This window comes from Hemiscyllium ocellatum, chromosome 23, assembly GCF_020745735.1.
Source record: "Hemiscyllium ocellatum isolate sHemOce1 chromosome 23, sHemOce1.pat.X.cur, whole genome shotgun sequence".
In the NCBI taxonomy this organism is placed as follows: Eukaryota; Metazoa; Chordata; class Chondrichthyes; order Orectolobiformes; family Hemiscylliidae; genus Hemiscyllium; species Hemiscyllium ocellatum.
The window spans coordinates 57,415,797-57,429,750 of record NC_083423.1 but is presented as its reverse complement, the minus strand read 5'-3'; the positions used below and the strand labels follow the sequence as shown (position 1 = coordinate 57,429,750).

The following is a 13,954-nucleotide window of genomic DNA, read 5'->3' as shown; positions in this document are numbered from 1 at the left end:
AGTGTACAATGTCACCATTCCCAGAACCACCTTAGGTACAAAGGTATCTAGATACAAAATCTTAGGTTTAGTAAATGTTTAGTTAATATTTTTGGTGTGGGAAATTATTAAAGAAGTTGAATACACCATGTATGGGTTAGTCGTTTGAAAATGGATATGTACACCATTAGGTTTGATGTAATCAAGAGAGAGAGTGGGTTCATTGAAGTTTGCTTTGCTGATGATGATCATTCCTATTAAACTCATTGAGGTGAAAGCTAATATCAGCTGGAACTCCTAACTGTCCTGAGTCAATAACAAACAGTATGCTTTGTAAATGTGTAGCGATGTGGTGCCAAATTTATGTGGAGAGTGATGGAGGGTGTTTGTGATTGCATAGTATGTATTTTATTGTATTATTTAAAATTCTTGTTGCTAACATTCCTTATTCCAGGGTACCTATGCAACGGTGTTTAAAGGAAGGAGTAAGCTGACTGATAATCTGGTAGCATTGAAAGAAATCAGGCTGGAACATGAGGAAGGTGCACCTTGCACAGCAATACGGGAAGGTATAATCATTTAGTTATGCATTGTACCATTGTCATGTAATGAATGTTATGTACTCTTATGCAACTTATAATATATATAGAATCAATTGTCAATAAAGTAGTCTAAAAATGTAGATTTGACAACTAAGTTTTTTGTCGTATTAATTGGAAGTGCAGTACACATTCCAGATAAAGTGTTTTGCATTAAGACATGATTTCAAGTTTAGTAAAAAGGTATTGGTTAATTGCTTTATTTTTGTCTCTCTAGTCTCATTACTCAAGGACCTGAAGCATGCGAACATAGTCACTTTACATGATATTATTCACACGGAAAAGTCATTGACACTAGTGTTCGAGTACTTGGTAAGGTTTGTTTTTATAGACTTTGTACTAGTCATTGCGTATGTGTTAATTATAATGAAAAATTAAGGAATCTGACTTAATATTTTGAATTTCTGCATCTTGTAGGACAAAGACCTTAAACAGTATATGGATGACTGTGGAAGCATAATGAGCATGCACAATGTGACGGTGAGGGCAAAACTGAACAAACAGCTACTTTTGAATTATTTGTTACGTGCAGGCAATGTTAGAATAATCTTACTGCTTTGTTTTGTAGATATTTTTATTCCAGATTTTACGGGGTTTGGCATATTGTCATAAGCGAAAAGTGTTACACCGAGACCTGAAACCACAGAACCTGTTGATAAATGAAAAGGGAGAACTAAAGCTTGCTGATTTTGGTATGAAGTAATAATTAAATAGTACGCACTGGTGAAAAGTCTTGTATGTATTAATTTCTTTAATCTATTTTGCATCTTACTTCTCATTTTCAGTTTTGTTTCTGATTTATTTAATTCCTGTATACAATTAGAAATTACTCTTATACCTTGAGGATAGGTGAGTGATTCTGATCAAACAAAACACGTTCAGGCTGTTTCTGAGGTGGCACCTAATCAAATTAATTTGAATGCCAAAACACAGTCATATGTTATAGTTGCAGTCAGTTGATATTTTCTCTAGAATGCAATTTGAGATACGTTTTACCAGTTGTTACTTGGAAAGCAAATGACAAACTTTATGTAAAAAAAAACTATAATGGCATTGGTTAAAGCTAGAGATTTGTAAAGGGTGGCAGTAAACCACCAGTGAAGAAACTGGAAGACATCAGGGTGGCATTTTTTCACAGTGTTGGAAGTTAGAGTTCAGATGGTGCTGTCAAAAGAGCTGCATTAATACAGTAAATATGCAATGAGAGGCCTTCAAGAGTGAGTAGTTCGGGAATGAAAGGACATCCAAGGATGAAGTTTCCTAAATAACTAATGCAAAACTAAAACAAAATTTTTAAAAAAGGTTTATGATAAATGTCTTCATTAATGAAGAGAAGTAATTTAAAAGGCTGGTTATATTTAGAATGATACACCATCAAGACTAAATTATATGCATTAAGCCTGAGGGAATTATGAGTGTAAGTTGTAGAGAGACTGCCCATAAGCTTCCAATTTCCTTAATTATAGGTTGATTCCAGAGGATTGGGAAATTGCATATGTTTGAAAAGACTATAAGGATAAACTCAGCAATGATTTAACATTAGAAAAAAGTGAAGACTGCAGATGCTGGAGAGTCAGAGTCGAAAAGTGTGCTGATGAAGGGCTAATGCCTGAAACATCGACGCTCCTGCTCCTCAGATGCTGCCTGACCTATTGTGCTTTTCCAGTGTTGCACTTTTCAACAATGATTTAACATTGCTGGTTTAAACTTTGTGCAAATGCTTTGGAGATGATAATCTAGGTCAAAATTAACAATCATAGACAGTATAGATAAATCGAGAAGTAAAGCCTAGCGGGGAAGACAGTAGAGCAAAAATGGCAGGAGTTTGTAGGTATGATTGAGGACACTGTACAGAGGTTCATCCCCAAGAAAAGAAAGATTATCCGGGGAGGGATTAGACAGCCATGGCTGACAAAGGAAGTCAGGAAATGTATTAAAGAAAAAGAGAAATCCTATAAAGTGGCCAAGAGCCTTGCACCAGAAATCAGAAGATTGGGAAGGTTACAAAAACAATTAGAGGATAACAAAGAGAGAAATAAGGAAGGAGACGATCAAATATGAAGGTAGGCTAGCCAGTAATATTAGAAATGATAATAAAAGTTTCTTTCAATACATAGGAAACAAACAACAGGCAAAAGTAGACATTGGGCCACTTCAAACTGATGGTGCAAGGCTAGTGATGGGAGATAAGGAAATGGCTGGAGAACTTAATAAGTACTGTGCGTCAGTCTTCACAGTGGAAGACATGAGTAACATCCCAACAATTAAAGGTAGTCGGGGGCTGAGTTGAATATGGTTGCCATTACAAAGAGAGAGTGCTAGAAAAGCTAAAAGGTCTTAAAATTGACAAATCTCCTGGCCCTGATGGGCTACATCCTAGAGTTCTGAGGGAGGTGGCTGAGGAAATAGCGGAGGCGTTGGTTGAGATCTTTTAAAAGTCACTGGAGTCAGGGAAAGTCCCGGATGATTGGAAGATCGCTGTTGTAACCCCCTTGTTCAAGAAAGGATCAAGACAAAAGATGGAAAATTATGGGCCAATTAGCCTAACCTCAGTTGTTGGTAAAATTCTAGAATCCATTGTTAAAGATGAGGTTTCTAAATTCTTGGAAGAGCAGGGTCAGATTAGAACAAGTCAAAATGGATTTAGTAAGGGGAGGTCATGCCTGACAAACCTGTTAGAATTCTTTGAAGAGGTGACAAGTAGGTTAGACCAAGGAAATCCAGTGGATGTGGTCTATCTAGACTTCCAAAAGGCCTTTCATCAGGTGCCACACGGGAGGCTGCTGAGAAAGGTGAGGTCCCATGGTGTTCAAGGTGAGCTACTGGCATGGATTGAGGATCGGCTGTCTGACAGAAGGCAGAGAGTTGGGATAAAAGGTTCTTTTTCGGAATGGCAGCCGGTGACAAGCGATGTCCCACAGGGTTCAGTGTTGGGGCAGCAGCTGTTCACGTTATATTAATGATCTGGATGAAGGGACTGGGGCATTCTAGCGAAGTTTGCCGATGATACGAAGTTAGGTGGACAGGCAGGTAGTACTGAGGAAGTGGGGAGGCTGCAGAAGGATCTAGACAGTTTGGGAGAATGGTCCAGGAAATGGCTGATGGAATTCAACGTGAGCAAATGTGAGGTCTTGCACTTTGGGAAAAAGAATACAAGCATGGACTACTTTCTAAACGGTGAGAAAATTCATAAAGCCAAAGTACAAAGGGATCTGGGAGTGCAAGTCGAGGATTCTCTAAAGGTAAACATGCAGGTTGAATCCATGATTAAGAAAGTGAATGCAATGTTGTCACTTATCTCAAGAGGGTTGGAATATAAAAGCAGCAATGTGCTACTGACCTTTATAAAGCTCTGGTTAGGTCCCATTTGGAGTATTGTGTCCAGTTTTGGTCCCCACACCTCAGGAAGGACATACTGACACTGGAGCGTGTCCAGCGGAGATTCACACGGATGATCCCTGGAATGCTGAAAATGTGTTGCTGGAAAAGCGCAGCAGGTCAGGCAGCATCCAAGGAGCAGGAGAGTCGACGTTTCGGGCATGAGCCCTTCTTCAGGAATAATCAGGATTCCTGAAGAAGGGCTCATGCCCAAAACGTCGATTCTCCTGCTCCTTGGATGCTGCCTGACCTGCTGCGCTTTTCCAGCAACACATTTTCAGCTCTGATCTCCAGCATCTGCAGTCATCACTTTCTCCCTGATCCCTGGAATGGCAGGTCTAACATACGAGGAACGGCTGAAGATCCTGGGATTGTGGATTAGTGGTGCTGGAAGAGCACAGCAGTTCAGGCAGCATCCAAGGAGCAGCAAAATCGACATTTTTGGGCAAAAGCCCTTAATCAGGAATAAGGAATAAATTCAGAGAGCCTGAAACGTGGAGAGATAAGCTAGAGGGGGGTGGGGAGAAAGTAGCATAGAGTACAATAGGTGAGTGGGGGAGGGGATCATGGTGATAGGTCAGGGAGGAGAGGGTGGAGTGGATAGGTGGAAAAGGGGATAGGCAGGTAGGACAAGTCCGGACAAGTCATGGGGACAGTGCTGAGCTGGAAGTTTGGAACTAGGGTGAGGTGGGGGAAGGGGAAATGAGGAAACTGTTGAAGCCCACATTGATGCCCTGGGGTTGAAGTGTTCCGAGGTGGAAGATGAGGCGTTCTTCCTCCAGGCGTCTGGTGGTGAGGGAGCGGCGGTGAAGGAGGCCCAGGACATCCATGTCCTCAGCAGAGTGGGAGGGAGAGTTGAAATGTAGGGCCATGGGGCGGTGTGGTTGATTGGTGCGGGTGTCCCGGAGATGTTCCCTAAAGCGCTCTGCTAGGAGGCGCCCAGTCTCCCCAATGTAGAGGAGACTGCATTGGGAGTAACGGATACAATAAATGATAATAGTGGATGTGCAGGTTAAACTTTGGATCCTGGGATTATATTCATTGGAGTTTAGAAGGTTAAGGGGAGGTCTAATAGAAACTTACAAGATAATACATGGCTTGGAAAGGGTGGACACCAAGAAATTGTTTCCATTAGGCGAGGAGACTAGGACCCGTGGGCACAGCCTTAGAATTAGTGGGGGTAAATTCAGAACAGAGAGCGGTGGGCCTGTGGAATTGATTGCCGGGAGTGCAGTGGAGGCCGGGACGCTAAATGGCTGCAAGGCTAAGATTGATAAATTCTTGATGTCACAAGGAATTAAGGGCTACGGGGAGAATGCTGGTAAGTGGAGTTGAAATGCCCATTAGCCATGATTAAATGGCAGAGTGGACTCGATGGGCCAAATGGCCTTACTTCCACTCCTATGTCTTATGGTCTTAATTAGGAAAAACCAGCATAACTTTGTTAAAGTTAAATGGTGTTTGACTAATTTGCTTAAGGTTTTAATGATGTTTATGAGACTAATGCATTTGATATTGAATATCAGTCTTCAAAAGACTTTTGTTGAAATGTGACATAATTGACTTGTCAACAGATTAGAAGACTATGGGATAAAAGGGAAACTGGTGACATTGACAGGAAACAGAGAGGTGGTGAAGGGCTGTTTTGATGATTGGAAGAAGATACCTGAGAAGGATTGACATCAGTATCAGTGTTTTTTGTGAAGTATATTATTTACCTAGATCTGGGTGTGATGAGCACAATTTCAAGGTTTGCAGATGTCACACAACTTGGAAATATTGTGAACAATGAAGAGGATAGTGATGCAGTTTAGGATGATATGGGCTGATGAGATGGCTAGACACCTGAATTTCTTCAAGGTTTGTGTACAGATTTGTACTTCGGGTGCTAGTTTGTTGTGGGTACATTCACCAACTTGGAAATGTCGTTTGCAGACGCTTTGTCCCTTTTCTAGGTGACATCCTTAGTGCTGTGAAGCGTCCTGTGAAGTACTGTGTTGATTGGAATTTATTTGGTTTTGTTCCTGCTGCTTCCAGTTGCTGGTTTCAGTGTTCGTTGCAGTGGTCGGTATATTGGGTTGAGGTCAAAATGTGTATGAGTGCCATGCTTTGAGGAGTTTTCTGGCTGTCCTCTGTTTGGCTTGTCCTTGTGTTGTCCCAATCGAATTTGTGGTCCTTGTCACCTGTGTGTATAGATACTAGGGAAAATTGGTTGAGGCATTTAGTGGTTAGTTGATGTCCATGACTGCGGATTGCTGGTTTCGGCCTGTTTATCCTATGTTGTTTCTCGTGTAGTCTCTGCATGGAATCTTTGACATCATGTTTGTCCTGCACGTGATGGGTATTGGGTCTTTTGGTCTGGTGAATCATCTGAGGTTGGCTGTCATTTTATGTGCTGTCACAAATCAGAGTAGTCGGAGGACTCTGGCTGTCAGTTCTGAGACGCTTTTTATATAAGTTAGAGTAGTTAGTGTTTTGGGCCGTGGCATCTGTGGATGATGTTAAGGGATATCCATTCTTTACAAGGTTCTTCCTCTTCTCTTCACGGGTCGGGAGTGCTGCAGTGTGATGTAGCCCTTTTGAACAGGATCCTAATGCAATTTCTCTTGTGTGTGTTTGGGTGGTTGCTGTTATAATTCTGCTCTCTGCATGTGGCTTTTCTGTACACTTTCTTTTGTTGTGCATTACCCACTCTGTTCTTTCTATCATCATATCTAGGAATGGGAGTTAGTTGTTAATTTCCTCCTCTCTCGAAAATTTGATCCCTGTGAGCATGGTGTTGATAATCCAGTGTGTGCTATTGATCTTCGTTTTTTTAATTTTTACGAAAGCATCATCCACATATCCGATCCAAAGTTTGGGTCGGATTTGTAGGAGGGCTGTTTGTCTTAGTCTTTGCATCACTGCTTTGCTATGAGCCTTAGGATGGGTGAGCCCGGAGGTGTCCCATTGATTTGTACATATATCTGGCTGTTGAATATGAAGTGCGTCATCAAGCACAGGTCCAGCAGTTTGTGTGTGCAGTCCTTGTTGATTTGTTCCTTGTCAAATCGTCTGTTCTGTTTGTCCAGGAGGTTGGTTATTGTCTCTTTGCCTAAGCGTTTGTCAGTGTCTTTCCAACGAATGAGACCATCGCTTCATCCTTACCTATGTTTATGTTCTTGATATTGTTTAGGATTTCCTGTGATGATTATATGGAGTGCTTGGATCCACTTATTAGACGTCTGAGGTTTTTGTTGAAGTTCTTTTGCCAGTTTGCGTGATGGAGTTCCTGGAAATGCCAAAATGGGTCTAGTGATATGTCTGGTTTGTGTACCCATCATGTGCAGGAATAACAGTGGTATACAAGATTCCATGCAGAGACTGCACGAAACATTACATAGGACAAGCAGGCAGACAACTAGCGATCTGCATTCACGAACATCAACTTGCCACTAAATGCCACAACCAGCTATCCCCAGTATCTATACACACAGACAACAAGGACCACAAATTCGACTGGGACAATGCAACAATAATCGGACAAACCAAAAAGGTCAGCCAGAGAATTCCTAGAAGATGGCACTTATCCACGGACTCCATCAATAAGCACATTGACCTCAACCCAATACAGACCACTGCAACGAACAATCAGAACCACCAACCAGAAACAGCGAGAACAAAACCAAATAAATTCCAACCAACTCAGTACAGCTATGCTTCACAGGAGGCTTCACAGCACTGAACATGTCACCTAGAAGAGGGGCGAAATGTCTGCAAATGAAATTCCCAGCTTGGCAAATATACCAATGACATGAATTTTGTTTTGGTGGAAAGAATGAGGAGAGATAATAGTGAAACAAAGGGCACAATTCTAAAGTAGAAACAGTGATACTAGTCGGGGGAAGGTGTATGGGAAAATAGGAATAGCATTGGCCATTCAGCTGGGATACATTGTTGAAAAGGGCAGGACAAGTTTAGACAGTGATTAAAAAAGTAAGTAGGATTCTAGGCTTATTAGAGAGATGCATAGAGTACAAAAAGAAGGCTGTTAAGAATCTTCAGAAAACTCTTTCAATCTCCAACCTCTTAGAGGGAATTTTGGTGAGGAGTGCTGTAGAATATTCTCCACTCGTTTTGGATGTGTGCATCTACAGCAACACTCAAGCTTGGCATCATCCAAGACCAAACAACCACTTGATTGGCACCCCATCACCACCTTAAACGTTCACTCCTCCTAAATCTAATAGGTAGTAGCTGCAATGTGTATCATATACACAATGCAGTGCAGCACCTTTCAACCACACCTTGCAATGCAATGACTGTAGACGCATGGGAACACCATCATCTACAGGTGCACAATCCTTTACCCGAAATGCTCGGGACCAGGTGGTTTTGGAATTCAGAATTTTTTGTGGGTGTCGACTTGGATTAACTGTTTGCATGCCAAACAGCCTTACTAATGAGAAAAAAACTTCACAAAAAGCCTTTAGATTTTGGAGCTTTTCAGATTTCAGGATTTCGGATAAAGGATTGTCTATCTGTACAAGTTTCCTGCCAAGCCTTCACCATCCTGACTTGGAAATATAATGGCAATTCTTTGATGTGGTTGGGTCAAAGTCCTGGAACATTTTTCCTAACAGCACTAAAAACTTATCTAGATCAGATGGACTGTAGTAGTTCAAGGTGGTGGTTCACAACTACCTTTTCAAAGACAATTAAGGTCAGGTAACACATTCCTTGGGGGAAATAAAAGTATGTGCAAAAAAAAAATCATTTCAATGTTGTACAGATAACGTTAAATCTGTAGGGGCTGACAGCACTCCAAGCCATCACTATGTTGCTTTTTCTATAAACATCATTGAAAAGTGCAACATGGGATATACAGTTAGCACAGTGTCTATCCCCAGAGGAACAATTAAATGGTGCTATATGAACTATTGCTCCCTGTTCTTCATAGATTTTTCACCTGTTCCATATAATAATTGAATGGGAATCTGGCCAGGAGGAGAGCTTTTGTAGTGGACTGGTAATGTTCCTACCTTAGAGCCAGGAGATCTAGTTTTAAGCTCTCCCAGCTTCAAACATGTGTAATAACATCCCTGAAGTGGTTCATAGAGCTATAGGGATGTACAGCATGGAAACAGACCCATGCCAACCCAGATATCCTAACCTAATCTAGTCCCATTTGCCAGCACTTGGCCCATATCTTGCTAAACCCTTCCTGTTCATGTCCCTATCCAGCTGCCTTTTAAATGTTGTCATTGTACCAGCCTCCACCACTTCCTCTGGCAGCATGTTCTACACACATACCACCCTCTGTGAGAAAAAGTTGCCCCTTTTAAATCTTTCTGTGCCAGTTCGTGATTTTATAAACCTCCTATAAGGCCCCAGTCTCCAATGCTTAAGGGAAAACAGTTCCATTCCATCCAGCCTCTCCCTATTGCTGAAACCCTCCAACATCCTTGTAAATCTTTTTCGAACCCTTTCAAGTTTCCGAACATCCTTCCTGTAGCAGGGGAGACCAAAATTGCACACAGTATTCCAAAAGTGGCCCTAACCAATGTCCTGTATAGCCACAACATGATCTCCCAACTCCGATATATCTTTGCTGGTCGGCCGAGAATTGACTGTCACCGCCCAGTGGGGCCTAGGGATGGGAGCCTGGGCCATGATTTGGGCCCTCGAAGCCGAGGAGGTTCATTTGTAAATAATGCATTGGTTCACAAAGGTTGTTTGTTTGAAAACTGGTTAGTCAGTCACCAGTTGCTACAGCACTGATTGGGTACCTCTTTTCAATTGGATTGCTTCTATTAATTTATGCCTGTCACAGATCCAGCTTCAAATCAAAATTGGCAGCCACCCTCCCAGAGTCAAATTTGCTGCAAATAAGGCGGTGACGTTAGCTGTCAATGTAGCCATCAAACATACATATTTAAATGGTTACTACAGAACCGTTGCTCTTTGACCTTTTCTACGAAGTCACTATGAATTGAAGCATGATTTCTTTGGAAGTCACAGCTCTAATGTGTTGACAAGAGGACATAAAATCACACTATGCATACAAAGAGAAAGTTTCAGAGAGGAATGTGATTTTAATCAGTAAGGGTTAAAATGTCTATGATCTGTTTCAGTCTGCCTAATACTGAAGGAATGTCTTATCTGGCTATATTGTCTACAAACATCTAATCCTACCATTATTAATTTTCAGTTTAAAACAAATTGTCAATACACTGAGCTGGTTGATTTTCTTGCATTTAGTCTCCCTCCTTGGTGACCCCTTAGTGCTGTGTAGCCTAGAGATGAAGTGCTGTCGTTGTGATCTGCCCTGAATTTACACGGTTCTGTCTGTTGTGGTGGGTGGTTCTACTTCATTTTGTACGGTAGTGGTCTGTATATGGGGTCTATTTCAACATGTTTGTTTATGGAACTGGTGGATGAATATCAGGCTTCCAGGAATTCCCAAGCTTGTCTTTGTTTAGCCTGTTCCAGTTTCGTAACGTTATCCCAGTTGAATTGGTGTTCTTCATTGTCAGTGTTTATTCATATGAGGGAGGACTGGTCGTGTAATTTTGTTGCATGCTGATACTTGTGTGTTCTGCTTGTGAGTTTCTTGCCCATTTGTCCTACGTAATGCTTCTCGCAGCTGCTGCATATATTTTATATATCACATTCATCCTGCATGTTGTGGGTATAGAGCTTTTTGTCATGGATAGTAGCTGGTGAAATGTGGCTGATTGGGAATAATGACAGCAAACAGCAAATAATGACAAAAGACTATACCCAAAGTTAAGTTCCTGAGGACCAAGTTTTAGCTGTAAAAGCCAACATAAAACTTGAAATGCTATGCCATACTTTTACTGAAGTCTGTGTTCCTAGCTGAAATAACGTGCAAAACAAAGCAAGAAAAGCTTCGGTGAATAAAGCAGGCAAATAGGAGTCTTTAAAGAAATATACAGTGCAGTATAGATACAAGTTCCTCAGCTGTTGTATCTGTACCGGCAAAGTACAGAAGTGCAGTGTCCCACAAAGAAGATTTGTGAAAAACTGACTCCCACAGTTTCTCAACAATTCCAAGGTTCTGCATGGTAGACTAAGATTAGATTACATGGAATCCAGTGAGAGCTGACCATTAGGATACAAAATTAGCTTGAAGGTAGTAGTCAGGGGGCGATACTGGAGGATTGTTTTTCAGACTGGAGGCCTGTAACCAGCAGTGTGCTGCAAGAATCCGTGTTGGTTACACTGCTTTTTGTCATTTATATACATGATTTGGATATGAAAATAGGAAGAATGGTTAGTAAGTTTGCAGATGACACTACAATTGGTGTTGTAGTGGAGAGTGAAGAAGGTTATTTCTGACTACAATGGGACCTTGATCATAGGGGCCAATGGGCCAAGCAATGGCAAATGGAGTTTAATTTAGATACGTGTGAAGTGTTGCATTTTGGTAAGGCAAATAAGAGCAGGACTGAAATAGTTAACAGTAAGGTCCTGGGGAGTGTTGCTGAACAAAGAGACTTCGGGGTGCTGGTTTATATTTCCTTGAAAGTGGACTCACAGTTTGAGAGGGTTGTGAAAAACGTGTTTGGTATGCTTGCCTTTATTGGTCAGTGCATTGAGAATAGAGTTAGGGTGTCATGTTGTGTTGTACAGGACATTGGTTGGGCCACTTTGGAAAGCTGCATTCAATTCTGGCCTTCCTGCTATAGGAAAGAAGTCATGAAACTTGAAAAGTTGCAGAAAAGACTTACAAGGATGTTGCCGGGGTTGGAGATTTGAGCTGGATGGAGAACCTGAATAGGCTGAAACTGTTTTCCCTGGAGCATCAAAGGTTGAGGGGTGCTCTTTATAGAGGTTTCTAAAGTCATGGGTGACATGGGTAAAGGTCTTTTTCCTTAGGTGGGGGTGTCCAAAACCATAGGTTTAAGATGAGAAGGGAAAATATAAAAGGGATCTGGGGAAACTTTTTCATGTAGAAGGTGGTGCGTGTATGAATGAGATGAAGTGCCAGATGAGGTGATTGAGGAAGGTACAATTACAGCATTTAAAAGAGATCTGGATGGTGTGTGAATAGGAAGGGAACTAGATTAATTTAGGATATCTGGTCGGCATGGACGAGATGGACCAAAGGGTCTGTTTTCATGCTGTACAACTCATTTAGTATAGATATAAATAACAAAAGAATTTTTAAATTAGCCAAGATTAAAAACTTATTTCACCTCAGCACTGAGCGCAGAATCGTTCAAAATGTGTAATTCATCATATTACAGATTAAATTTTTTTTAAATAAATCAAAATGTACTGGAGCACATCAGGTCTGACAGCATCTGTGAAGTGAGAAACTAAATTAATTTTTCAAGTTTAATATGACTCTTCTTTGGAACTTTAATTGTATATTCTGTCTTCACAGGTTTGGCAAGAGCCAAGTCTGTTCCAACAAAGACATACTCAAATGAAGTAGTAACTTTGTGGTACAGGCCTCCAGATGTTCTTCTGGGCTCTTCAGAGTATTCAACACAGATTGACATGTGGTATGTATAATTGACTTCATTTAATTTTGTTTGATGGGGGCCAACAATGTTATATCTTTAAGGGTCTCTTATTCTATATCAAGGATCACATCCATAATCCAGCCTGCCCTCTGCTATGAGCGTTATCCTGTCAATATCTAATAATATGGAATTACTACAGCTGTAATACAATGGTGTAATGTTTAGGCTTTGGATGTATTTGGTATTCCAAGCCTACATTACTGTAATTCTTAAGAAGTGCTTTTGTTTGCTCAAGCTCAACCTATAGCATATCAACAAACAAAATTTCTCATGGGTCAATGCACTTAAATATAATTCATGTAAAATATGATGTATTTGAGAGTATTAATAACCTTTCTACTAAATATGACAAGATCAGAAGTTTGAGGATGTAACTTGAAGATGGACGAGGGAGATCCAATAGATGTAATGTACCTGGACTTTCAGAAAGCTTTTGATAAAGTCTCACATAGGAGGTTAGTGAGCAAAATTAGGGTGCATGGTACTGGGGGCAAAGTACTAACTTGGATTGAAAATTGGTTGGCTGACAAGGAAACAAAGTGTAGTGATAAACGGCTCCATTTCGGAATGGCAGGCAGTGACCAGTGGGCTACCGCAGGGATCAGTGCTGGGACCGCAGCTTTTTACAATATATGTTAATGATATAGAAGATAGTATTAGTAATAATATTAGCAAATTTGCTGATGATACTAATCTGGGTGGCAGGGTGAAATATGAGGAGGATGTTAGGAGATTACAGGGTGACCTGGACAGCTTAGATGAGTTGTCAGATGCATGGCAGATGCAGTTTAATGTGGATAAATGTATGGTTATCCATTTTGGTGGCAAGAACAGGAAGGCAGATTACTACCTAAATGGAATCAATTTAGGTAAAGGAGCAGTACAAAGAGATCTGGGTGTTCTTGTACACCAGTCAATGAAGGCAAGCGTGCAGGTACAGCAGGTAGTGAAGAAGTCTAATAGCATGCTGGCCTTCATAACAAGAGGGATTGAGTATAAAAGAGGTTCTTCTGCAGCTGTACAGGGCCCTGGTGAGACCACACCTGGAGTACTGTGTGCAGTTCTAGTCTCCAAATTTGAGGAAAGACATTCTGGCTAATGAGGGAATGCAGCATAGGTTAACGAGGTCAATTCCTGGAATGGCAGGACTACCTTATGCTGAAAGACTGGAGCGACTGGGCTTGTATACCCTTGAGTTTAGAAAACTGGGAGGGGATCTGATTGAGACATATAAAATTATTAAAGGATTGGACACTCTGGAGGCAAGAAACATGTTTCCGCTGATGGGTGAGTGCTGAACCAGAGGACACAGCTTAAAAATACGGGGTAGACCATTTAGGACAGAGATGAGGAGAAACTTCTTCACCCAGAGAGTGGTGGCTGTGTGGAATGCTCTGCCCCAGAGGGCAGTGGAGGCCCAGTCTCTGGATTCATTTAAGAAAGAGTTGGATAGAGCTCTCAAGG

General features: G+C 41.2%; 1 protein-coding gene across 4 annotated transcripts in view; it reads left to right on the top strand.

Moving 5' to 3' along the window:
• Window positions 1-13,954, top strand: part of cdk17 (cyclin dependent kinase 17) — a 227,588-nt gene that overhangs the window by 169,892 nt on the left and 43,742 nt on the right. For all 4 annotated transcript variants that reach the window (XM_060843053.1, XM_060843052.1, XM_060843055.1 and 1 more), the window contains 5 exons: window positions 434-548; window positions 796-890; window positions 996-1,058; window positions 1,147-1,270; window positions 12,349-12,469. In XM_060843053.1, coding sequence (XP_060699036.1) covers window positions 434-548; window positions 796-890; window positions 996-1,058; window positions 1,147-1,270; window positions 12,349-12,469 — 518 coding nt within the window. The remainder of the gene's footprint in view (window positions 1-433; window positions 549-795; window positions 891-995; window positions 1,059-1,146; window positions 1,271-12,348; window positions 12,470-13,954) is intronic.